Here is a 26,471-nt window from a genome sequence, read left to right as displayed (position 1 = left end):
ATTTTAAACCAAAGTTTCAATAGGAGATAAAGACTGACATAGGCTTTAACTACTGATGGTATTTTCTGTTGCAACCGTTGATATGAAAAGGCTCCGAAAAAAAGTTGAATTAGCTAGGAAATAATATGAAATTCAGTTTGCACCATCTAGGGTCACGTCTCAGTCAATGCATTAAATTTAGAAATGATTGCTTAAAGAGGGCTTATTACAACAAATCGAAATTTCATGACATTTCACACCCCAAACTTCAGCATATAATAATAAATCCCCAATTCGTCCTCAACAGCTGAATTTTTGTTTATACATAATTTTTTTGTTTAAATTAAAGTTTGTTACACTGCAACCTCAGAGGTCGGTCGCTCTATATTTACTCTATATATAATATATATAATTTAAATGTTATATCAGGATTGTATTCTCAGTAGTATTGTAAATTTGTGATCTCCGTCTCCCTGCCTTCTGCTTCTGAGGCTGGTTTGGCTTCCTGGCCTTGGAGCTGATGGGCAGGGTGGAGAGGTTGTCATGCCATATCCTCTGCTACTTTTTTCATTTCCGAACAAAAATTCCCAACCTACTTTGACAAATCTCAAATATCCAATATATTCAACTCAAGTAGAATTAATTTTTAAAATGCCACTTGTGGCTTAAATTGATTTTTAAAATTCTGACACATGAATTTTTGAAACTGACTTTGTGAACACTGGAAAAAAACAACTAAAATTCAGCTTTTTTAAACTGCAAATTAAAAAATTTCATATTTTAATTTAAAAAAATGTCTTCAGAACAAAAAAATTTGGTTGCATAGTTTACAAAATAAAATATTTAAATGAATTATTTCTATAAATTTAGTTTTAGTTTTGATTATTCAATAATGAATGGCTGTTAAACTTATACCACTTTTGTCTCTGTGTTGCTTCCATAATGCAATGTTGTTTCAGTGTCTTTTGAGTGTAAAGAAAACATTTTTAGTCTCCAGTTAATAACATGATGAGCAGTTGCACAGCCAGCAGATGGCAGCATCTCACATCCTAACACATTCATGGCACCATCATACAAAAAAATGTTTGGCCTGGTTCTGAGGTTCATGTTTTATCAGTGCCGGTTTCAAAGGCAAACCGAATGTCTGCCTGTTTGTCACCATGAGGTTTCATGTGTTAGTAAGACCGAGTAAATAAGTCAGCTTTCAATTCCATCGCCCCGATGTGTTTGGACCAGGCCAGACAGCACAGGTCACTTTTTATATAAGGGAAGCCATATGGAGCACATCTGGAAGTGATTATCTGCTCAATCATAACAAAACAACCCACAGCATTTTTTTGTGAGGAGAGGGATGGAAAGAAATTCGCTCACTAACTCGGTGTTCTCCTGACTCCAGAGTTTGGAGGTGATGAAAGTCACAGAGTCAACAAAAGGCCAGTGATGCTTCCCAGTTACACTGCAGCAGGACTCCTCCACTCAGAACTCACCTGTGAGACAAATCTGGGTTAGACAGACATTTTTCCTTTAAAACAAAAAAGAAAATGAATTTATTTCACTGTTTGATAAAATACAGCACTGATCCCTGATTGGCCCTTTGCCTGGGAGTGTTTTTTATACTGTCTGTCATCTTCATCCAGCCTTATTTACTGTGTGGAGCCTGTGGATTTAACAACTCTTCAATAAGACACCTCCGAGGCACGTTGATGCATGTGAGGCTCAAAGGGCGTGGAGGAGTCGAGTATCTAGACTGTGTTGACTTGTGGAGTTACAGCAGATGTGTATCAGCATCATCATTAAATACACTGACTTTTGGATTCACAAGGGACGTAAGTTAATTTACGTTATGTCAACACAATGCTAACTTTTGGATTCACATGGAATGTAGCCTGGCTTCAAATTTAGCTGCACACAAACAGAGACATGATGTGTATTTGTATTATGCTATTATTTCAGAGGAACACTTACTGAATGAATATGCGCTTATCTGCTTTCCTGATGAGATTTAGATGAGAAAATAAATATTGCTCATGTTTGTATGCTAAAGATGAAGCTAACACCAGCATTTAGCTTAACTTAATACAAAGACTGGAAACAGGGGCAAACAGATAACCGGGCTCTGTCCAAAGGTAACAAAATCCACCTACCAGCACTCTAAAGCTTACTGATTAACACATACAAAATCCAAAGTGCAAAAATGACTGAATGAAATTTTCAGTTATGTGCTATCTCTATGCTGAAATAATGCGTCAGCTTTACAAGTTATTTCTGGACACAAACAAGACATAATGTGTTAATTCATGACTTTTGTAGATGTTGGTAGGTTGATTTTGTTAAGTTTAGACAGCCAGGTTTGCTGACTTCAGTCTTTGTGCTGAGGAAACTGACTCCTGGCTGTAGCTTCATATTACAGACATCAGAGTGCTATCAATCTCATCACCTATACGTCAAAATGTCGTACTATTCCTTTAACCATGAATCACATCTCTTTTTTTTTCAATAATTTCATTGATAAAAACTGATCAAATTTAGACTCTGGCATCACTCTAATTTTTTCTATACATTTTGGTCCTTCTGAAATTTAAAATTAAGCGACCTGTCATTGGTTCAGTTGTTTCAATGTGAAACTGTACGTAACCATCATAAAATTGAAATGAACTTGGTGTAAGCTATTGTAACACATTATGAGTCAGCTGGACTCATTTGTTTCCAGTGAGGTATTTGCTTACATAGTGCTGCTCTAGAAACAATATGTAATGTTTAAAAAATGATAAGTTGACAATAATAAATTTATTGCAGTTCATTACAAATCCATTAGTGGGCGATACTGTGCAGCCTAACGAAGGCTGCCCTCCAGAGCACAGGTCTGGCCCATTTCTACATTAACATGCAGTGCTTACCACTTTGTATTAAAATCCTCTTTTATTAACAGTTGTTTGATGATATGGATCAATTATAAAGCCTCAGCATTAAAAATTCAAATATAACAGTGAAGACGAATTAAACCTGCAGAATTTCTGTGTGTGTTAGAATCAAATGAACTGGATCAGCTATGAGGAGGTCTCACTCTGATCCGAACTGACGAACAGCTGCTGAGCCTGACTGAAGATCAGCTGCATGGGCAGACCTTCTGGTGCCTATGTACATAGCCTACGCCATTGTGAGCATTTACTTGTGCAGTGGTGTGTCTGTGTTGTTCTGCAGTGACACCTCAAAAACACTAGTTAGTGGCGGAGTGTCTGTGAAGTGCTATAAAGTTCAGTTGATTCTAAACACACATTAAACATGGCTTAATAGAGACAATGTCAAACACAAGTACACAAATTAACTTCACTATAGCATTCACAGACAAAGCACTCGTCTTCTGCTGGACACATTTTCCCCTCAAATACAACATGCTAATGTTATTAGCACAAGTCTATGGCATTTTACATTGAATAAATTAGCCTAGCAGCTAGCGAACTTTTCCTCTGCTTATATGAAGCCAGGAGCAACAGCAATATTTAACAAAGGTAACGTTACAAAATTTGGCTCTATCACAACTCACAAGGTTCACTGACAAAACAACTGTCTTATACAAAACACATTTTCCCCACAAATACAACATGCTAATATCATTAGCACAATCCTATGGCATTTTACACTGTATAGATTAGCCTGGCGATGAGGGGAGATTTCCTCTGCTCATATGAAGCCAGGATAAATCCCGAAGTATAAATCCCTGAAGGATAAATCACACACAAAACTTAAAATGCTATTTTGTGGAGGCTTTACTGTATTCACAATTTATTGTTTCTTATCTGTGAAATCAAAGTTAATAAAAGCTTCGTCTCCACTGAGGGAAATGGTTTCAGCTTATGGACAGGAGGTCTGCGTTGCCACAACATGTAGTCACATTTCTGGGGAGGTGCACATCAGACGTCATCGACGCAGAGCCTACGCCGCAGATACGGTGGCGATTCAATGCAGAAGTATTAATTCCGCTTTAGACTGCTGCTAGCTAGTTTGCTAGCCCATCTGTCATCACTGCACCACTAGGACCAGACACCTAACCTTGGAATTCACAGAGGCTAAATTTGAGTTGCTACCAGCTTGTCTGTCGGGCAGCTGGCGGCACGGTGGCAGCACGTGAGGACACCAAACACCACTCATCGGCACACACCATCCACAGTATGATGACAGCTGGTTCAAAATCACTAAAGTTTCCCTTTAATGGCTCAAATTCAGGGGTGGAATTTTGATTCCAAAGGTGATGGGGACACAGTGCAGGCACATATCCTCAAAAGAGCTTCAGTTTTTCAGATAGCTCTACTTGAGGCTGAACAAAAACAACCATGTTTTTACAGAATTTTAATGTGTATTTTACAACCTTGCAAATAAAATAAAACTATAGTTGCTCAGACCCAACATACCCCATTAACCCACTACTTTCACTTTGCAGTACAGCCCTTGGGTCTAGTGCTCTGGTGTCAGCGGGGTCAGAAGAAGGGGCCCGGAGGTTTTGGTGGGGCATTAACCTGTGAGAGGAAAAAGGGCATATACACCAAGTTATGACCTTACAATTCTGATCTGTGTCTTTGTATTAGCAAAAAAAAAAAAAGAAGAAAGATTGAGACAAAATTCAAAACCTAAATGTGACCCAAAGCAATTCTGGAATTATTAGATTAAACATGTATCAGTCATATCTCATGAGCCAATGGTGAGAAAAAGTCTGGCAATTAAAAAGGCGTTGCCAGCACATTTCTCAGCCACTTTATTAGGTACACCTGTTCAACTGCTTGTTAAGTCTTAAAAAGAGAAAATACCCAGTGAACGACAGTTCTTTGGGTGAAAATGCCTTGTTATTGCCAGAAGTCAGTGGAGACCACACTGGGTGCCACTCCTGTCAGCTAAGAACAGGAAACTGGGGCTACAATTCACACAAGCTCACCAAAATTGGACAATAGAAGATTGGAAAAACGTTGCCAGGTCTGATGAGTCTGGATTTCTGCTGTGACATTCAGATGGTTGGTTCAGAATTTGGTGTAAACAACATGAAAGCATGGATCCATCCTGCCTTGTATCAATGGTTCAGGGAAACAGATGAACACAAGACACAATCCACAAAGGTGTTAGAGAGGAGCATTGAAATGAATGTCCTGTTTCTAAAGAGGGATGAGAGGAGCTAGAGTTCCTCAGTGTTTTTTGGCAAGAGTGGTGTCCAAGAGGGGAGAGAGCGCCCAGCAAGGCCAGCACCTGACCTGCTGCGTGCCACAGTAGTAGGCTGGCAGCCAATTATCTGGCCTGACATCTGGCAGCCAGCTATCATCATGTGGAGGAGGAACTTGTGAGAAAATATTCCATCTTTTTGGGTCATCTTGCAATCCCTAAAACTTATTTTATTTTATTTTTTTTCTTCTAAAGGCCACTTTCCTCCCATTTACTATTAAAGGACTTTTGTCAAAGGTTAAATAATGGTCAAATAAATAGTCTATACAGCCGGTATAATAAATGTTTTCTGTCATCAAAATAATTGCAGCTATGACAGATTACATTTTCAAAATAATCCTTATTTACACGGGGGAGGAGTGTTTCTGGAGATTTTTCAAGAAGAAAAGAGTTACTTTGATCTTAGGTGTGGGCACTTTAAAGACTGTCCCTAACTTCCTCTTTCTCCCGGTCGGTTTCAAGGCTGCCCCCGGCAAACGTCAAAGTTGTGCCTGAACAAACTTTAAAAACTCGCCACGCGCATGAAACATATCTCTTTAATGGCAGAAAATTTAAACATTTTCACTATAAACAAGACAATAATGAAAAATACAGGTTTTATACATGTTGTAGGGGTTATATTTGTAAAATATATACTTAATTTAAAACAAAAATAAAACGTCAGAAACGCATTGAAATGTCTCCTGAGCGTTTTCCCAGCCGACTAACCCGTTAGCTGTACAGTGATCTTTATCATCAGTGAAAAACTTCACATCCTGCATTGTGGCTTTAAGAATGGGGCTTCCTTGAAACCGTCAAGTTCCATGTTAGCATGGTCAAATTGATGAACTTCTTCAACGTAAAAACGTAAAGAAATAACTATTTTTAGACACTTTTAACCTTTTGCATTTTAGAGCATTTTTGCTCTGATATGGTTTGTTTTATCCGTTTTCCCATTGTTTAGAGAGTTTCTGTATTTTTACTCTCAGTATGCGCGTTTGCAGACAGGGAGTGGCAAAATATAAATAATTTTCTTTTGCCATAACTCCTCGGAACTAGGTTTTACACAGCGGTAACGTCATTGTCTTTAAGTGACGGAGGATCTAATGGACCATTCGCCGTCGATAATCACGCAAGTAACCAGAGACGAGGAGGAAAATGCGACTTGTCGTGAGGACGGTGAGTTTGGGAAAAGTTTGCTCAACTTTTCAGCTGCGCATGACAATGTCAGAGAGGCACGAGACAGCGGTGTTTTTAGGGTGCCACGGTGTCACTAATGCCGACTGTGACTCAGTGAATGAGCTTTGATACTGTCCTCTCCCTCTGAAGAGACCTCTGTGACTTGGGCTGACATAGTAGGCAAGTAAATACTGTGAGGAAGCTTTGAGCAAGTTTGAAACCGGTTGTCCTCTGGGTAGGCCAAAGCCACGAGCAGCCGCTTAGGAGCTTTATAAGTACAGAGAGGACAGGAATTTGGGTTTGTATGAGTCTGAGTTGTATGAGTTTTAAATCCTCCGGTTTACTGGTGTTGCGCAGAGTTTTTAGACAGTGAGTAAAAGAGGAGACATAATGGGTCCGGTCAGAGGGGGCGGGGTCACACTGACAGTTCACTGTTATTGTTTTGGACTCTGATGTCGAGCTGCTTCAGTTATATCCTCAAGTTATCACCAAAAGGTATTATAAACATATTTACACATAATAATGCTAAAATGGACATTATATGGGCTAGCCTTAACCACGTGTTTTATCACTATGGGGACTGGAAAGCATGGCCATAACTCCAGGGCCGTGCAGAGACCTTAAGGGGGCCACATGAAACAATAATTTAAAACGCCAAGCATGAGCATAATTTACCTGTTGAGTTATAGCAACCCCTATTCAAACAGAGTATAACATGGAACCTTACAACAAATGTCAAATGAAATCAGAGGGGGATTATGATAAATAAATATGAGAAAATTATGAATAAGGTCATTTAAACTGACTTTTCCTTTAAATTTTCCAAAGTTGTACTTTAAAATCACATGAAATGTGACATGGATGTAGTCACGAACAGGAATCCTTTTAAAATTTCATGTAACCTATTCAGATTTTTTTGTATAAAATGACATTATAATATGAGGAAATTATGAGTGTGTTGTAATGTAATTTGAGGTAACTTTACCTTAATAAGGACGGCATGGTGGTGCAGTGGTTAGCATTGTCACCTTACAGCAAGAGGGTCCCTGGTTCAAATCCTTCTATGCAGAGTTTGCATGTTCTCCCAACAACAGTGTGGGTCTCCTCCAGGTACTTCGGCTTCCTCCCACAGTCCAAAGACATGCAGGTTAAGTGAATTTGTGACTCTTAATTGCCCATAGGTGTGAATGTGAGCATGAATGGTTGTCTGTCTCTATATGTCAGCCCTGCAATAGTCTGGCAACCTGTCCAGGGTGTCCAGTCACCCAGTGTCAACTGGGATAGGCTCCAGCCCCCCTACGACCCCCAACAGGATAAGCAGCTATAGAAAATGGATTTACCTTTATAGTTCTCGAGAACCGCACAGTAAAACCATATGAGCTTTTGTATTGTCATAGTCAGGGTCATCCTTTCAGCTGACCCACAAAGGAAAGGTTTTTATGACAGTACAACTTCAATTTCATATAATGTGCAATAGGCCTATAATGTTGTTTTATTTGGTATATTTTAGAAGTTATTGCTGAAATACAAATCTTTCTTCATGTTTTTCTGGCCACTCCAATCATCCATTCCATGATATATAACCATCAAAATCCAAGCAGTGGCCGGCTTCAATGGGGGTTCTCAAACAACAACTCCCTTGATGGCGGTGAGAACCAGCAGTCAGGACCACTATTAAACTTATGTTGCATAACTGGTGCACTATTTGAAGGTCAAGCAAATACTAAAAATATAACGTGATAATCAATCACAAAGATGAAACTCACCATCTTAACGTCATCGCTGAGTTTCCATCCGTGGCGTCCTGTGTTTCAGCAGAGGGCACGTCAGCAAGTGAAAGCTCATCATGTGATATAAACTGATTGACAGCAACCAGGTCATTTTATTTATAGCAAAATTATTATTAGTTGTTAAATGTTACACTTGATAAGGGCAGGTGCAGGCAGGCCTTCACACACACAAAAAATGCCTTGACAAAAGGGCACTTTGGACATCAGGGGGGCAAAGGGGCAAGTGCTCGAGCACCCTCAGCCTTCCCCTCTGCACGTGCCTGCATAACTCAGTAGTGTGCCTGTAGTGGCTCTCCGTCCTTATCAGTGTTTTATCAGTAGGTCTGAGCTAATAGGTGTTTCCTGCATGTATGGCATAACTCTCATCTTAAGAGCTCACTAGTTATTACTTTGTAAAAAATAATGTTCTCACAGAAGGGATGATTCAGGGTCGGGGCATTATTGAACCAAGCTTAAAACTAATGGTGGATCAAGCTTAGTATATCAAATCAAGCTATAAAACCTGGTGATGCTATAAACAGTGAATGAATCTGAAATATCAAGTGTTCTCAGACAAGATTAATGAGTTCTAGCTGTAGGCTGTTAAGTATCAAGAAAGAAACACATTCAACTTATCCCCGGTGTTTGCCTGTGTTTGATGTCTGTGCTTTGGCATCCTCCCACATTGAAAGACAAAGATAGGTTAAACATTAGGGGCTCTAGTTTCCTGGCGCAGCGCAGGGTGGCGCAGGGTGGCGAACCCCGCGCAGAGCTAGTTTTGAGCAGCGCAACCCAAGGCGCGCTCAGTTTGGTAGTTTGGCAGACCGAGGTGCGCTGAGATGGGTGTGGCGACGCAGCAGGGGGAGGTGTCGACAGATGCAGCTTGGTGCAGTGACAGTTTCATGCCAAAAGGCTTCGCCGAAGGTGCACTAAAAGCTCGCCAACTGAAACCACGTCTACTGTCAGCGCAGGCGGAGCGCAGCCGGTGTAAGCCGAAGTTTGGCTGACCGGCGGACAGTGCACACACGTCACCAAAACCTCACAGGCAAGTTTCCAGAATATCAGGCACATTAACAATGCAATAAATACCAAAAAACCACTATTCAATGCAACTATCTGCAATCAGCACATAAATGTATCTCTATATCGACTGTCCCATCACATCTGATGTCAGATCAAAGGGGATTGGCACCGTTGGGCACGTTTGGCACACGTAATGGAAACCCAACCTGATTTGATTAACACAGCTGCAAACTAATGAGTTCACATCCCTCTCAGCCAACCACAAACAGCCACAGCATCAGATAGGGAGTATATATTCAGCATCTGTCATCTTAGAAAAGTCAAAAGAAAACAAACAGAGTGAGACTGTGAGAGAGAAAGAGAGAGCGTGCGCAAACGAGAGAAACGCAACATTGATTTACAATTGTGGTGACCTCCTCCCAGGCTACCTTTGCATCATCAGCCCGTGGAGGTCTGCTCGCAGTTCGTATATTCGGACACTGCGAGCTTGGACCTCCCGGACCAAAACATCACTTTCCTCCTGGGAGGAGTTTGGCTGTCTGACGCTGCCGCTCTCTTCCGCCATATGGCGAACTGAGTAAACTCTCATTACGCCTTTGCGCGGCGCATTTAAGGGCGAGGAGAGGGGCTCATTTGATTGGTGTGATGTGAATGGGCTGTGTGAAACCCACTCCACGCCTTCTCTCCTCCCTCTTTCCGACTTGCGCCGGTAGGAGGGACAGAGGTGGGATAGAGGAGTAGCTGCGCCAGGCGCATGGTGTGCCAAACTTACAAAATCCGCCTGGCCACACCCAGTTGGCAAAGCGCAGGTGCGCTGCACCTCCGCCGCGCCTGGTCTGCGAAACTAGAGCCCTAGGAATGCTCCCTAGTACTTCAGCTGACCAAGGCCCTGGCATCTGAACAGTTGGCTGCTGTTTGCTCACTGGTTGCTTAAGTGCAGGGTGAAGTAAGGGCAAAATTCCCAGCAGGGATCAACAGTGTGCATCTTCAATGTATTATGCTGAAAACAAACCAAGCAGTGGCAAAATGCTGCCCTTCTGCACCAGATTGGTTCTTCGGCAAGTGTGGCCAAACTAAAAGTCAGAGATAGTTTAACTTTTAGCAGCAATATGTGGCCAGAGATTTCCTGCTGCCAATCAGTGTGTGACTCATGAGACATATTGACCTATGCGACAAAGAATTTCTTCTGTCTGAAACACAAAAACACGCCTCCTGGCTGCAGAAAACTGTAATTATTGCAGTGAGCTGCACTTTGCCGCTGCTTGATGTGTTTTCCGCATTAGACGTAGCTTTAGGACTTAACATCTATATTTACCTCAACTTCCGTAATTGATTGTAAACTTGAATTGCTCAAAGGAATACTTAATCCACAAAGTGACCATTTGTAATCCATTAGTCACGCTGCGTTTGAGAAGCAAACTTTGGTTTTCTTGCATGCCTCCACGCAAAAAGGCAAACATTTAATTTCTGATTGACTGGGGAGCCTATTTAACAATAGCAAAACTATATCAATACATTCATTTACAAACTCGTGCAGTATAATTCCAGTCTCAATTATCCAGTTGTATGCTCAGTGCTTCCCAAACACATGCATTTTTGCTGAAGAAAAAAAAAAAAAAAGTTATTGGAGTTTGGCTCTGAAGAAAGCATAGGCAGGTTTCGCTTTAAATTTAGTATTGAATAGTAAGGTTTTAGAAAAAATGCATGAATTGCCTGGATTTTACTGCACGAGTTGTGTGAGTTTATAAACACATGTTTAAAGATAGATTTGCTGTTCTTAAGTGTGGTCGTCAATCAATCAATCAATCAATAAATCAATATGTCCGCCGTTTTCTATGGAGGCATGAGAGAAATTCAAGGTAGCGCAGCGTGACTAATTAATATATAAATGGTCAATCTAAATGAACTGACACAATCGGATGTAACTTGTTGATTTAATGACATACGATGACCAAATGATCATTTGTGTATCATTTACTCATTCTGGGTTGATGACCATTTGTAGGTGTAGTATTCCTTTACCTGTGCACCTCTGTGCAATGTTTCTGCTCTCACCTCTGTTAGTGCTGAGTCCAGACAGAGGGTGGCAGCACTGCCCAGCTTACTAGTACAAGCCAACTCCAGCCTGCTCTCGGATTACTTCCTCCTGGCCAAGAGGTCATGAGGCCAAAACATGGCTGCTATCCAGAAGTGAGGGGCCAGAGAAATAGGAAAGGGGAGTCTTCATTCCTTCTGTAGTTTCATAAGTTGCTGGTGCCACATAGGCATTAACTTCAGGAAACTTTGTTCCAAAAGTCTTTGCGAAATTTGACCGAAGTTTAATTCTGTGTTTGGCGGCGTATTTATCTCACATCAATTCTGCATTGCTAATCAGTTCTATAGCCATGATAATACTGCTACTAATGCAGATTTTGTAGATTCTTTGCAGTGATCATTTTCTGTACCATTAAGCCACATTTCTTCTTCACTAATGTCAGCACAGCAACTTCAACTGGAATAACTATCGTAGTTTTTTTGTGCAGGATGTTTAAACCTTGATCTGACCTGACCAGCTGGGCACCATGAACCTGCTATACCATTTGCTCTGGGTGGGTGTGAAGCGAGTTGTCAGATTGTAACAGACTATCAGGTGTCAAAGTGGCGGAAAGTCAGTCGTGGGAGGCCTCATTCTTTCTGTGTCTGGATAGGAATAGAAGCAGCCGAGTGCAGGGTCACGCTTAGCCCGAAGGAGTCTCAGATAAGACCGCTTTCAACTAAGTAGGCTGAAACATGCTGATGTGGCGTGAGGTCGTTGCTGCTCCTCTGAAATGCTGTAACCTCATTATCAGTGTCGGAGCCTCTTGGGCAGAGAGGTGTGAGGAATGTTGGAGGATAGTTTTCTTCTTACCCATTTCTACTACCTAATTATACACGTGGGCTGAATTAAACAGAGAGCTGAGGAGCAAATAAGGTGCAACTAATTAATCTAGCTACAATTAATCCTACATTAATGTGATTTATCACAAATGGAAAATATCCGCTGTGGTGTCAAAGAGCTTACTTGGTAGAACTCATCTGGCTACGGTTGTTCAACTAGGTTTATGTTTCCCCAGCGCTCCTTAAAATCTGGCTGCAGACAACCGGGATCTGTGTGTAGCTCTTAAATACCAGCTGAGTGTCAGTGTTTAAAGGTTGTCTTGGGACCAACTTGCCATGTAGTTGACCCACTTGCAGATCTGGATCCAACCCGCACATGTAACATGGAGCTGCTCGAAACTGCTTATGATGCACAAGCTGTGTGACACCAGTTTTAAGGCTAAGTAAACCCACTATTGGACATAGCCTGACACACTATGCTAGTTCTGTTCAGATTTTGAGGGCTCACTCATTCTTGTGGTATTGATATTTAGATTTTCGGCTGATCCATCTAATCAGTTTCATAGTGTTTTAAACTTGGTGCATCCCATTGTGTTGAGGAGATGGGTACACCCATGTCATGCTCCCACTATATTTTTAGCAATGCTAGTGGTGGGGGATGGCATTGTTGTTGTTTGGTTCACCGCTGAAATTTGGTACACACACTCATGTCCCCGTTACGGTGAATTGTAGCAACTTTTGTGATCCCTTAGCTTGATTCTAATTATCATCGGGTCACATATGTTTTTCCAATACTTTGTTTTCTGACCAAATATATGCAAAATAATGACATTCCCATTAGCCTTAACTTTACTTTGTATTTAGTGCTTATTAACAAATGCTAACATGCTAAGCTAAGGTAGTGAATGGTCATCAGAACCTTATGAACATCAGCATGTTAGCATGTATCATGTGCTTGGCATCTAGACACAGTTCAGCCTCACAGAGCCATGAGCATGGCTGTAGACTCTTAGTCTTGTTTCAGAGTTACAGTCACCTCAAACTCTGCATAACAATAATACAGTGTCTATACTTTGGCATCCTGGGGGTTTAAGACTCTAACCTGATAAATAATGTTTACCATTTAGCTCCACTTTATTTGCCACCTGTCACATTGTTCTCATGCAAGGGACTTGTCTAGGTAGCAAATGGTTAAATGGAGACATTTTTGTATTCATTGTTCCATTTCTTTGTTTCAGCCATGTCTCATTCCCAGGGTGTCAAAAACTGCTGTAAGGTTAGTGGCCCTCAGTGTCACATAGGGATGCACAATGTACCCTTCCAGCATCTGTATGAGACACACCGAGATTTCAGTCAACTCCAATATAAAGCCATCTGCATCAATATCAGACATTCAGAGCAATGGATGTAGTTTCAACAGCCCAAAAAGTCTGTTTAGGGCAGGTGGGAAGGGAGTTGGATGGGTCAAACAAGCACAGGACTTTTACTCATGAGATTGGTGTTCATGTCCCTTGTGAAACTAAAAGTCAACGTGGAGTTATTTTGTCAAGTTGTTTGCCGGGTGAGTTGATTTACTTCACTAAATTTAACCATGAACTATTTCAACCAACAACCTTTTCTGCATCAAGATACAACACAAAAAAAGGCTGTCCCTGGTGGCTCCTGCCCAAGCGTCAAAATATGACTAGAGATGAGATCATTTTGATTGTTTTACTGATCATTCTCACAGAACATTTGCTGTCAGAACATTTTCTACCCCTTACTACATACCCAAAACCAAAGGGCAATGTAAATGAAACCAGTTCAAATGGCTTGTGGTTTGTACTTTGTGACCTCTCTAATTTTGGACCTTAACTGATTCTGTCACGAGCCAGTGAGATTCTTTTCATACTGACATTTGTCATGTTCACTTTTAATAGAGCTTAATCTCATTCATTTTACTATAGATAAAAATAATGTGCACATTGCACAAACACATTTTTTTAAAGTTACAGTGGACAAAGGCAGACAGACAGACAGACAGACAGACAGACAGCAGCAGATGATGGAGCGGTGAACACTGCACACTGCATGAACCGTGTCTGAAAATTGTTTGTGAATGCGTGAGTAAAAGGAAAATTCATTTAATATTCCAATTAAATAATGTTAACATTCAGAGGTGGAAAAATGAATACTGATTTCTTACGATTACTAATATTTTTTTAACATCATAACTCATAATTGATCTGGAAACTAAACAAAAGTTTTTGAGGTTCTTAGTTCAAATTTTCAATGATTAAGACATGTACTTGGATTGTACAGAAAGTGCCAGAGTATCTAAAAAAGCATCAAAATAGAGCTTGTTTATCAAAAAAGAATCCTGGGGGAGGATCCCTCTTGACCCCTGTACAGAGTTTCAGGCTAAGTCCCAAATGGAAGCTTTGGGAATAACGTGATGTCGCAGGGTATATAGTGTCAGCGGTTTAATTAGGGCCGGGCAGCTCTGCCGATGGTCCCTCTTGTTTTTGCCAATCTAAATCTTCTTCTTTTTCCTACCATGAAATCTGCCTTTGGATCCATGAAAATAAATGAAATTTGAACATAGGTCCAGTCCTATTGCAAAAGCTCCTCAACTAAAATTATGGGGCAGTAGCCCTGATGGCGGTGCTACAGCAACCGTCTGTAGTTTAAAATTTGTAGTCATAGTAAATCGGTTGAATATACTATGACTTCGACCACAATGTTGTTTTGCTTTGAGCTGGCAGGAATTAGGAAGTCCATCACTCTATTTTTGCAACCAAAAAAAACAAAACAAAACAGATTTTTGAAACATCAAAAAATTAAGCACACAGTGCATCAAAATGTTTTAGTGTAACCAGTTACTGCAAATTCACACTTAATAAATCTCCGAATTTCATGAAAAAGATGACATTTTGATGTCATGGTTGAAGTAGTGTGGTCAATTTCAGAATTGTATCTCGCAAACTGATTTTATTTTCAGTATTTTAACTTTTATCCTTGGAAACTGTTGCAGTCAATTGAATCAAGAACTTCTTTAAACATCAGTTTGTCACTTATGTAGCAATCAGTCTTTGCTAAACCTTTAAAAACAGACCTTTTGTGAACCGCCACGGGAGATTATTGTTTTTATGATTCTGTTTAATCTAAAATAAGAACCATGATAGCCAGAGCATTTATTCTTTTAGTAGCAGAATGCTAAGGCATCTGTCCTTCCCGTCAGCACATCATGACCTTATGTTACCTCACCTCATGTGTCCTGCAAACATGATATTTTGCCTTTATTACGCTGGTATTTCTCTGTAATGGCCGCAGGAGATCACTGTTTCCATAAACCCTTGTGTGTGTGTGTGTGTGTGTGTGTATATATATATATATATATATATATATATATATATATATATATATATATATATCAAGCTTAAAATAAAACTCATAAAAGATAGAGCATTCATTCTTTTAGCAGCAGAAAGCTAAGGCTTCTGTCTTCCCCACCATCATGTCATTACCTTATATTACCTTTCCTTACATGCCATGCAAACAAAGCATTTTACCGTAATTACACCTGAATTTCTCCTGGGAATTTCTCCTTAATGGCTGTAGGACATTGTTGTTTGCATAGTCCTTTACGTATATAGATCTCACATAAAAACCATATTAGCTAGAACATTCATTCTTTTTGAGGCAGAATGCTATGGCTTCTGTTTTCTGTGTCATCATGTCAAATGCTCATAGTTTCGTCATTGCACTACGTTACATGTGGTGCACCAGAGGAACGAATGATGACTCCATCACGCCTTTGCACTCTGCTTAATAAATGAGTATATCTCAAAATGAAATAATGTACAGAGTACAAATAACTTTTCCAGTTTTAAGACATAGTCTGTTTAAACTCGATAAAGTCTGATGAAAATCAGATTTTTGTATTATTTTTTATTGACACAGTTTAAATACTTTTATCAATTATTATGATTTACTGACTTTAATAATATAATAATAAATAACATTTAATAACATTTTAGCTTAAGATGTATAGATTTTAGGAATATAAACAATTAAAGCAACTTCAAGAAATAAGCAAAACTACCAATGTAGGCCCTGGTGGACCACTTCTATTGCAGAGTTCAGAAGGTTTAAATAAATTACAGACAACGCTATGTTTTCTAGCTGAAGAACAAACATTTTTTGAATTATGTCTGGTTAACAGATTTTTTGACACTAGTTTCTAGAAATGTGCCTTTACATGCAACCCTGGTGTTTGCCGTTGCCCTTGCCCTTAGTGTCTGTGGTTGTGAGTGTAAGTCTTGAACAGACATGTTAATGGCCACTCAGGCACTGTGCTGTGTGGAATAGTGATGCGTGATTTCAAAGAGGTATTTTTAATTATAATAAGACATTTGAAATAGTTGTAATAGTAGCAGTTCTGCTGATGGACTCTCCTGTGTTTCTCATTTGTCTTCCTCCTCTTCCCTTCTTCATCATATTTTTATACCAAACAAAAATACTGAAGAAACTGAGATTTTTATTATTATTATTATTATTATTATTGTTATTGTTTTTTAATAGTTTATTTATGTTATATTTAGAGTAAGCATATTACTTTGTTGTTACTGACTATATTACAAAAAAAGGGAACCATGACAGAGATGGACTTGCCTTTTCAAGGCATGTAGGAAATGGCACAGTTTTCAATTTCCAAGGTGGCATTACTCACAAGGGCCCGTTGTCTGCCCAACACTATTGGAGAGCTGCCATCTCCATGCCCCCCCACCCCAGGGGCACCCACACAACCCCACCGCCTGCACCATCCGCATCCATGCCCCTGTGTGCCATGCAAATCAACTGCTTTGTTGTGACGCATTTCTGTGCAGTGTAAACACATAGCCATTTCCTGCTATGGATTGTAGGTGACAAAAAAGGCTTTGTTTGTGACTGCTTATGGCCTTGTGGGAGTATACGACACTATATATACACATAAATATCATCATTAACCGCTGTCAGCAGCTGCCCTGGAGGCTATTTTAAGCACTCTGATGTGTAATATCAGAAGATGTAATGCAATGAGTAGGGCGATGTTTCCTAACACTACAAGCTTCACCTGCCCAGTCCCTTCACACGTGTTTGCACACCAACCTTTCAACTTGGGACCAAGAGAGGTATGTCCCGACAAGCATGCCCAGGCCATTATGACAGCTCTCCAGTGGCTGCGTCCACTTTCAGTCCCAGCTGAATGAAGTAGTCAACAGGCCAAAGTCATAGTGAATAACACTTGAAAGTAGGTCAGACTTGTTCAGGGATAAAGCTAGGCCAAAAAGATTGGTAACAAGGTTATTGTTTTAGCAGCTGTTTTTTATTTAGTATGAGCTGTGGCATCTACTTTTGTGTACTTTTGATCACTGTATAATAAATTTGAATACTTTCCTCTATATTTCATGTTTCAGTCAGGAGCTCAGCAGAAACTATTACATTGCTTCCTTTAATGTGGTTCTGTGATCCAATATCCCCACATTAGGGAACGTGTTTCGGTCTTCCTGGGAATCAGTATAACAGCACTTCTTAGTGTTGTGTACAGACTCCATTTGTTGTGAGCTCAACAAGACACCTATTGCCCAACTGTGCTACTTTGCAATCATTACACATTTACACCCAAAGCAAGTTGACAGGTCCATGATATACCCCATACTGAGGCAACAGATTTAGTCACATCTGAGCGACATGCTAATGCCTGAGCTGACAGCTCTGACTGCTCATCGCTTCTCAGCTAATTTGTCAGTTTCTTTTTTTTCTTCTTTTGAAAACTCTCATCACTCTGACACCAGCTGATGGGATGTTAGCTACCACATGTGTGTGCCAATAGCTGCTGTTACATTGGTTAGCGATGTTAAGGTAGATCAAATGTAAGTGCAGTCTCAAGACATGGTTCAAACTGTCATTTCTGTCTGTTCTCAGGGCATATGGAAAAAAAACACAAGTAGAGGAGAATTCAAGCTCGAACTATATTAATTAATAAAATAAAATGAATATTTTCCCTGAAATCTGTTGATTCAAAAAGAAAATCTTGGCCATCATCAGTGCTGATATGGAGAAACTTTGAGGAGGAACAGCTTGTAATTTAATTTTGCAGCATTGTAGCCCTAATTATGCGCTTATCTGTCTTTTCTATCTATTCAAGCTAATTCTTTGTATTTAAACAACAAAATATACACTGAAAATGAAACTGGTGCAGGATGTCTACACCTGACTATTTGTGGGGCTGAAATGTACACCTACACTTTGTTATGCAATGTGTTTTAACCTTTTGCAGCAAAACTAAAATAGCCATAGACAAGCAATACACAACATGTCACAGCACAGTAGGGGTCCTGCTGACAGACCAACCAGAGTGATGCGCAGATCAGATATACTGGATCAGCATTGCTGCCAATGTGGACGTCATTACATGGATCGAGTCATGGCCGGATGTGACTGAAACAAAACAGATACTATTTCTTAGTCACTGATGAAATAAAACCATAGCGACACAATAACATGAGGAACAATAAAGTAAAAATTAATTTTTTTTGTGTTTTTTGTTCACTCTGTCAATATAAATAAAAAGTGCATTACAAAATAATAATGATAATTAACAGAGGACAAATAGCATGTTGATGAGAAGTTTGACTGGTTCCACTTCTTTAGTTGACACTCCACACTGAAGTATAATCCTTTTCAGTTCCACTTTGCAAGGTTTATAGGCTGCCCACTTCTCACACTTATTCACATACTGAAAGCAGTACCAGGGAAGATTCATGTCATGTTGGTACAGTATGAGCATCATTCCTCATATTTCTTCTCTGTATCGCTCTTTTGCAGGTGCCAGTGAAGTTTCTCCCTCACAGAAGCCTCGTAGCAGAGGCCTTTTCCACAGTCTCTTCTGCTGTCTATGTAACAGAGAATCAGAGCCCCCTCCACTAAAGAACAGTGCCCCCCTCTTGGTAGAAGAAAATGGAACTCTATCAAAAGTAAGTTCATCTCTCAACATCCCCCTCTCACTTTTCCATGTGATATCGAATTTCTGTCACCCTGATCGTCTTTGAGCAGCCTGTGGTCAGTGTGATTGACAGCCATGTGATGCCTGAAACACATGTTTTCTTGGCTCGAAGCTTTTCGTGTTTACTAGCGCATCTCTCCTGTGCTGAGAAGTGATGTATGGCAGTGTTGAAAAGCACTCCATGTTCAGACATCTATCAAGATGACTGGGTGTCACAAGAAAGATGGAAATGGTGTAAATGTTACAGGTGGATGTCTGACAAGAAGATCACTGCACTGCAAAGATAAACAAAAAACAGCTACTGTAGATGTGCTGTTAGTCATCAGGATAAATTAAGAGCTTGTCGTAGTCTCTAAATCTTTCCTGGAGTCATGAGGGTTTAATTCTAGAAACTAATAATTAATAATCAGTTATTAAATATTATAAACAGATCATTTCTGTTTGAATTAGAAAATTATGAATGATTAGGATGTTTACATATGCTGAGACAGTGCCTGATAATCCGTCAATGATTGACCACTATCACTTGGACAATTGCAAATACTCGCCATGGTTTTACTGAGTGTATTCTTGGAAAACAGCATGACTTTTGGCAGTTATGGTCCGAAGATCAAGTGGTCAAGACGTTCTCAGGTGTCAGTTTCAGATTTATGCCTTAGTTCAGCCTTTTATAGAGATTTGATATTCCAGAAGTTATTTGTCACGTCTTTCCAAGTCCCCAAAATAAATTGCTTGGTCTCTGGCAAAGGAGGGGTCGAGTCAAGTGCTAGGCTCAGTTTTGGTTGTGACAAACTGTCATATCAACATGCATGCTGCTCCTGTTGCTGTTACTCTCTCTTGGGGGCTGTGGTCTCAGTGACTCCCCCCACCAGCCATGTGAATATCCACTCTGAATGGACTCTCCAGTTACCTGCCAGTCATTTGGACTTGGACTCTGAATGATCTGGAATCAATGCATGGAGTAAAAACCTTAAACAAAATCCAGACAGAGAAATCATTTCCTGATGTATTTGGAAAACTCTGAGCAAAGCAAAGTCTCTGGGGAAGGGGAGCCGTCTACTGAGGCCATGCTTGCTGAACAATGCCAGGTTCCTAAATTAACAGAGGCTGCCGACTTAACCAGCCCTTCAAAGGGAAGTGCTGATCTTGGCATGAAGGTCCTTGTGGATTATACTGAGCAGACTGTTGTCAGCAGAGAAATTGACCCTTCTATCTTTTGTGTGGAACATTGCAACTTGAAAAGAGATGAGATGAAATCCTCCACATATTGCAATGGACAATCTGAGAGTTTTGCACAATACCCGGAGAGCAATGGATTGTTTGAATCCGACCAGATCCTTGGTCAGTGTGAGACTTCGGGGTTAAGCCAACCATTTGACGAATGTGCTCAACACTGTGAGTGTTTTAAACCTTGCAAGTCCTCTGAGCACTGTGCTAATCATAGCTTAGCTTCCAAATGTAGTCCTTGCTGTGAACACAGTGCAGAACACCTTCAGTTATTTCAGCAATGTAAGCCCTCTGATCAACAGTTCGAGTCTTTTGACTTTGAGCCAGATAAATTGGCAGTGAACTGTGACGGTTTCGGGCCGTGTGAAATGTCTGATTTCATACCTGAATGCACAGACCACCTCGACTTACTGCAACAATATGACTCCTCCGATCAGCAGGGTGAGTCCTTTGACTCTGAGCCAGACACATCAACAGAGGACTTTGAGCAATGTGAAATGACTGGTTTCACATCTTACATCTCTGACTCACTGGACTTACTGGACTGTGCCACCGAACTCCGTGAGTATGACGAATGCACCAATGATGACGATAATGAAGAGATCTATGCACCTGAACATGAGGATGAGCAAAATGACACGGAAACTATTGATGCAAATCCCTCACATTTCAACACACCTGCTCAAGTTTACTTTGATGACAGTGGAGATTTTCCATTTACAAGTGAATGCTGTGAGACACACCATCACTCTGAGGAAGATTCCCCACATGCCACTGCATTAAACACGTCCAGCGATTACTGTGAAATGTGTGAAACAGATTACTTTGAAACGAGCGAAGAGTATGATCAGCAATGTGCCACTTCAGACCAGTGTTCTGATGAGGCCTCTGAGTTTGGCACCGAAGAAGATGGTTCCTCAGATTGCTCTTCTATTGAAACCAAATCCTTCAAGACTTGTCCCGATGGCAGCATTCCTTCAGATCACTGCTCTGATTCATCTGGGCAGACGCAGTGGGAATCTTTTGAAGATGATGTAGAAATAGACCAAAACAATGTTAACATAACTAATGAGGATAAAAACAAAACGCCTGCTGTTGATGTTGTTATTGAGGATTACTTCGATCTGTTTGACAGAGCTGACTATTACGGACATGCCTTTGCACAAAAGCAACGTTACATCTCCTGCTTTGATGGAGGAGATATCCACGACCACCTGCATCTTCAAGAGGTTCAATCTAAGGCTCAAGCCAAATATGCAGACAAATTTAAAGAAATCAATGAGGAAATTCATGTACAGAAAACTGATACATGTTTTGATGCTCCCAAAGAAGCATGTGAAGATACTCATGAGGAAGATGCAAGTCAGAGAGGTGATGTCTCCTCTGGGTCTTGTGAGTCAGAGGAACAATCTGAAGATGAATCAGAATCAAGTTTAGCAGATAATGAAGTTGAAAGAGATGAATCAGAAGCTCAGGCCCTTTGTGCTGAGAACTGTGAGGAAACAGAGGAAGATGAGAACAGTTTTGATGGAGAAGCTTGTGCGTTTGATGGCCATGTTTCTGAAATCTGCAAAGAAGAAGAAACTGAGGTCTACCTGTCCTCTGGTAATGAGAGTATGAGTGCGCCATGTGCAGAGGACATCTTTGTTGGAGGTGATGCTTATGAAGAAGAATCTGTTGCCCACAATTATGAATCGATTTTTGACAATACCTCTACCACTGGACATTTACAGACAACTGAACCTGTGGACAAAGTATTTATCGCATGTTCAGAAATGGAGCCATATTGGTCACTTGTACACCATGAGGAAAATGGAGAGATGTGCGAGCTTGGTGTTGAGGAATACTATGCATATCAGATAAAAAGCATTCAGTCATCTGTTGAACAAGCCCTGAATGAATTTATTATGGGAAGAAGGTCATACGATCAGATAATCCATGGGGATGCTTCAAGGATTGAAACAGAAGATGCTCCTTTATCCCTGAATGACATACAAGCACATGAAGTTTGCCCAGAGGAGCACAAGGCAGTCAGATTTGAAAGTACAGAAGTTATTGAACTGAGTGAGAATTTGGCCAACAGCTCTGATGTGGAAAAAACAACCAGTGAAGAAACTCGGGAATCAGACGAAGACAGTGGAATCAGTGACATTTCAAGAGAAAAAAAACCTCCTTCAGATATTATTCACAGTGTTGTTTCGCACCCTGCAAAAAATAAGGAAAGGACTGAGGAAAACAAGCCCTCCGAACAAAGCACGGATTCAGAAGAGGAGCAAAGCGATGATGAATTTGATGAAGACTGTGAATGCGAGTACTGCAACCCACCAATAGAGGAGGTATAATACATCTTTGCACCACAGCTGTGAAATACTGACATTGATAAAATTGGGTTTTCAGAACTGTGCAAGAAACTTTGGGATATCCCAGAATCAAGGCGCATCTGTCATCAGTACTGTTGGCCTATTTTTTAAATTAAGATTGTACTACCAACTGTGGCAGTGAATAAGATACAGAATATCTCAACTTGGCAGACTGTGTCAGACTTCATTATCCTCACGTGGCAGTTCACTCTACTCAGACAAACACGTGCATCAGTGTTACAGGCAGCCTCTTCAATCGAGCCAGCTTGTTTTTAGCATCAGAATCACATTAACCAACACCGATCTCTGACCACTTGTTGAAGGATGACACAGAGTATGGTGATATTTACATGCTCCATCAGTGTGGCAGCAGCTGTAGCATCCAAGGTTTCCTGTAACCCCTCACACAAACGCCACAACACAACTCAGTGTCTTAAGTGACAAGAAACACACACACACACACACACAATGAGCTGTAAGTCCTCAAGACAAATCGAGATGGTTATTCCTTAGCTGCGGCTCATATTGTGGGCTTGAAAGCTAAAAGAAAGCTGTAATTAAGGAAAGTGATGAGCTTGAGATCTAAACTTAACTTTTGTCTTCAGGTTCCAGCAAAACCGCTGCTTCCACGGATGAAATCGAATGACGCAGGGAAGATCTGTGTGGTCATCGATTTGGATGAAACGCTAGTGCATAGTTCATTTAAGGTAAGTCAGCCTGTAGGATAAGCTAACAGGTGAACAACCACGAGCAGACATTTATTCAAAAGAGATGATTAAAGGATCAGTTCATCCAAAATAAAACTAAAAAATAATTTACATTTCCATCCAGATACTTTGTGCCACTATGCATGGAATATGTTTGTGGATATAGCATCATTCAAATAATTCTGATGGTATCAGCTTTTGTTTGGTTAAAAGTTTTGCAGTAATGCTTCCAGCCCATTCACCTCAGTGTCCCGTGCAAAGTTGTGTAGTAACATTGGATTCGAAGGTCTTTTCATGAATTAACAATACAACTTCCCAGATATTCTCCTGGGATTTCTTGTGTTAATTTTAATTAACGTCTTAATTTGGCATACAAAATGGCACATGTCAGGTATTTCCAGGCCCCCAGGGAAAGCAGCTCAGCTTCCTGCAATTTTTTCCCAGTGGCTACTCATGGTATTGCAGCGAAAAAATTCCCTGTGGCCCAAAAAGCATCTCCCCCATAGACGCTCATGGAGCAGTAACTTCCTGGAGGTTTGGCGTTAACAGTGAGGTTTCCAGGCAACCAGTGGAGACTCCAGGCAGGTAGTCCTCCCGATCAAGAAATAATCTAGTCCATAATCCCCAATAAAACCATAATTTGTCTTTTTACACTATGGATTAAGCTATAACCAGCTTTAGACATGCTGGTTGGATTTTTTTTTTTTTTACGTTGAACAGAGCCAGGGTAACTGCTTTTTCCCCTAACTGGAGATGCTAACTGACTGCTGGATATAGCTTCATAATTACATAGTGTTGAAATGTTTATGATAGAAAAGCATGTCTACAGTTACTGCAGTACAGTGAAGCTCAATGAGATTTGATAGTGATATTGATATTTGATATTTATTTCGAACATGAAAAAAAGAACACACATGAACATACATACAAACAAGCAGACAGACAGAAAGAAGGTAGTATTACATATACATTATAATATTGCCAGCGCATATTTGTTTTCATCATGCTAAAAGCTAATTAGTTCTAGATCAGAACCATTTGTTCACTTTGAGTTTATGCCTTCATTACCATCCCAAGCACATGACCTTCATCCAAAAATAGTTTCTGCACTGACCTAAATGCATACAGTGGTGCATGCTGGGTAAGTGTAATTGTTTTGTTGCTGAAAAATCTTTTTTGAAAATGTTTTATTTCAAAAATATTTTCATTTTTTATATTTAAACCTAAAAAAATGACTCCCTTCCATCCAAATAAGTTTACCACCTTTTTCATGTGGACTAAATGGCTCTTATAGCCTTTTTTATACTCTTGGCCTTTAATTACTTAAAGGTCATCAAGTATTCAAAAATAACTCGAAGCCTCTCATTGAGTATCCGCTGTTAGGCTTCTATGTTGACTGTTAAAGCAAACAGTCTACTTGCCAAGGCGAAAATAGCAAGAGGATTTGCACTACATCATTTTGCGTATTTTTAGGAGGCACATGATTTATTTTTATCATAAAGGACTGGGCTCATGTGCACCCTAAACATTAACCATTTATTTTATGTGTGCTCTGGTTTCACGACGCAGAACCCACCTGCACCCTCAGATCCAAGTGAGATGTAAGAAAGAGGTCATTAAAATCAGATTTTCAGGAATGAAAAGCAATCTGCTGAGGACAAGGACATGTTCAGCTGCTCACTGCAATGTGTCATTATGTTTGAGTATTGTAAATATGACAACAAAATAATTAACAATTATTCTTTAAAAATAGCTGAGGAATGCAGCGCTAACAAGTCATTTATATGTTGTACTTGCCTACACACCTCTTTGAATAGAATCTCTGCACAACATAATTTACAGAAGAGTGTAAATAAATCAGTGTTAATAAACTGTGAGTTAAGATGCTTGAAATAACATATTGAGTTTGATGCTGTTTCTACAAATAACTGGCTCCCTTTTGATCAGTTTGATACCTTTTAAGGTAGCATTCAGTGAACAAAGTAGTCAATGCCAAGAGTCAAGGCTCCTGTGTCGCGACAAATTATGTAATGAATGCCATGTGGTGTTTAGTCCTTCTCAGGTCACAGACTGTCCTAAAGGATGTCACCGGATATTGCCACTAGCTATGTGTAAATAGGATCAGACTCTGTGAACTCCATGTTTAACACAACGTGGATAATAAACCTCATTATTACTTTGACACACATGCTAAACATAGGTAACACGGTTTTGGAATTGGTTGTAGGTGAAAGGCAGAGGAAAGCCAGTGTGCTGTGGGACTGTTTTTCTTTTTTTAACTTTTAGAATATGAAATATTTCATTTGAAATTAAACTGGGTGAACTGAAACAAATGCACCTACACCAAAATGAGCTCAGAGGTATTAATATTACCCTTAAATCACTTCAATTTATGCCAGGTTCTGTAGCAGGTTGGCTCAGACCGTCACATTACCAAAACCACTCACCAGTGATCGGTCACCAGATGTTACATTTGTACTCCTATATATTGTAACTACCATACAGAAATGTAAACACAAATTAAATACAGCACAGGGCTTAAAATTGTGTCTAATTTGTAAATTTTGTCGTGATGATAAAGAATCAGAAACTGATATATTTAAGTGCTGCTCTTTAATGGCGTCATTATTGACCAAAATTCAAATATGGATAACAGCATGAAGTATAATATCAGAGCTTTGGCTAACGACTGATGTAAAAAGAAAGTAATGTTTTAAAACTTTTGCAATAGATAATTAGACAATAGTTAAGCTGCGCTGAAACGGCCAAATTTCACTTAAAGTTCCTCAGTTGTGCAAAAAAGTTTTTACGCTTGCTTGAGGTGGGTTCTGCCTTTGTCAAAAAAGAGTTGATGCAGCAAGTGAGATATGGAAACGCCCTTGCTGAATAAAGTCTGACAAAGTGAACACTGAACTCACGTGACTGATGAGCAGGTTCTGCTGTTGTTGTGCATTAGAATCATTACATTAACTGCTTCTATACAGACTGCATAATAAACATGGCCAATACTAGCTGACATTAAAAAAAAAAAAAAATCAAAACTTGCCAAATTGAAACAAAAGTCTATCCATTTTTCTCTCACAGATTGGTTTGCGATATGTTCTGTTTCCAGTTTGCAGCCTCTGCTTCTTCCTCTATGTTTACTGACATATCACAGCCA

General features: G+C 40.0%; 1 protein-coding gene across 2 annotated transcripts in view; it reads left to right on the top strand.

Annotated features, from left to right (window-relative positions):
* The first annotated feature begins 5,953 nt into the window (after positions 1-5,953).
* The window catches only part of LOC117251546 (carboxy-terminal domain RNA polymerase II polypeptide A small phosphatase 1-like), a 30,178-nt gene continuing 9,660 nt past the window's right edge, over positions 5,954-26,471 (top strand). The window contains exons 1-3 of one of the 2 annotated variants that reach the window (XM_033617975.2): positions 5,954-6,342; positions 18,840-18,988; positions 23,210-23,311. In XM_033617975.2, coding sequence (XP_033473866.1) covers positions 6,270-6,342; positions 18,840-18,988; positions 23,210-23,311 — 324 coding nt within the window. In that variant the 5' untranslated portion in view covers positions 5,954-6,269. Of the gene's footprint in view, positions 6,343-18,839; positions 18,989-19,803; positions 22,581-23,209; positions 23,312-26,471 lie in introns of those variants that run through there. The other variant, XM_033617974.2, reaches the window with a different exon arrangement.

The sequence above is a fragment of the Epinephelus lanceolatus genome, chromosome 14 (genome assembly GCF_041903045.1).
Source record: "Epinephelus lanceolatus isolate andai-2023 chromosome 14, ASM4190304v1, whole genome shotgun sequence".
NCBI lineage: Eukaryota > Metazoa > Chordata > Actinopteri > Perciformes > Serranidae > Epinephelus > Epinephelus lanceolatus.
This window is presented reverse-complemented; position numbering and strand designations above follow the sequence as displayed.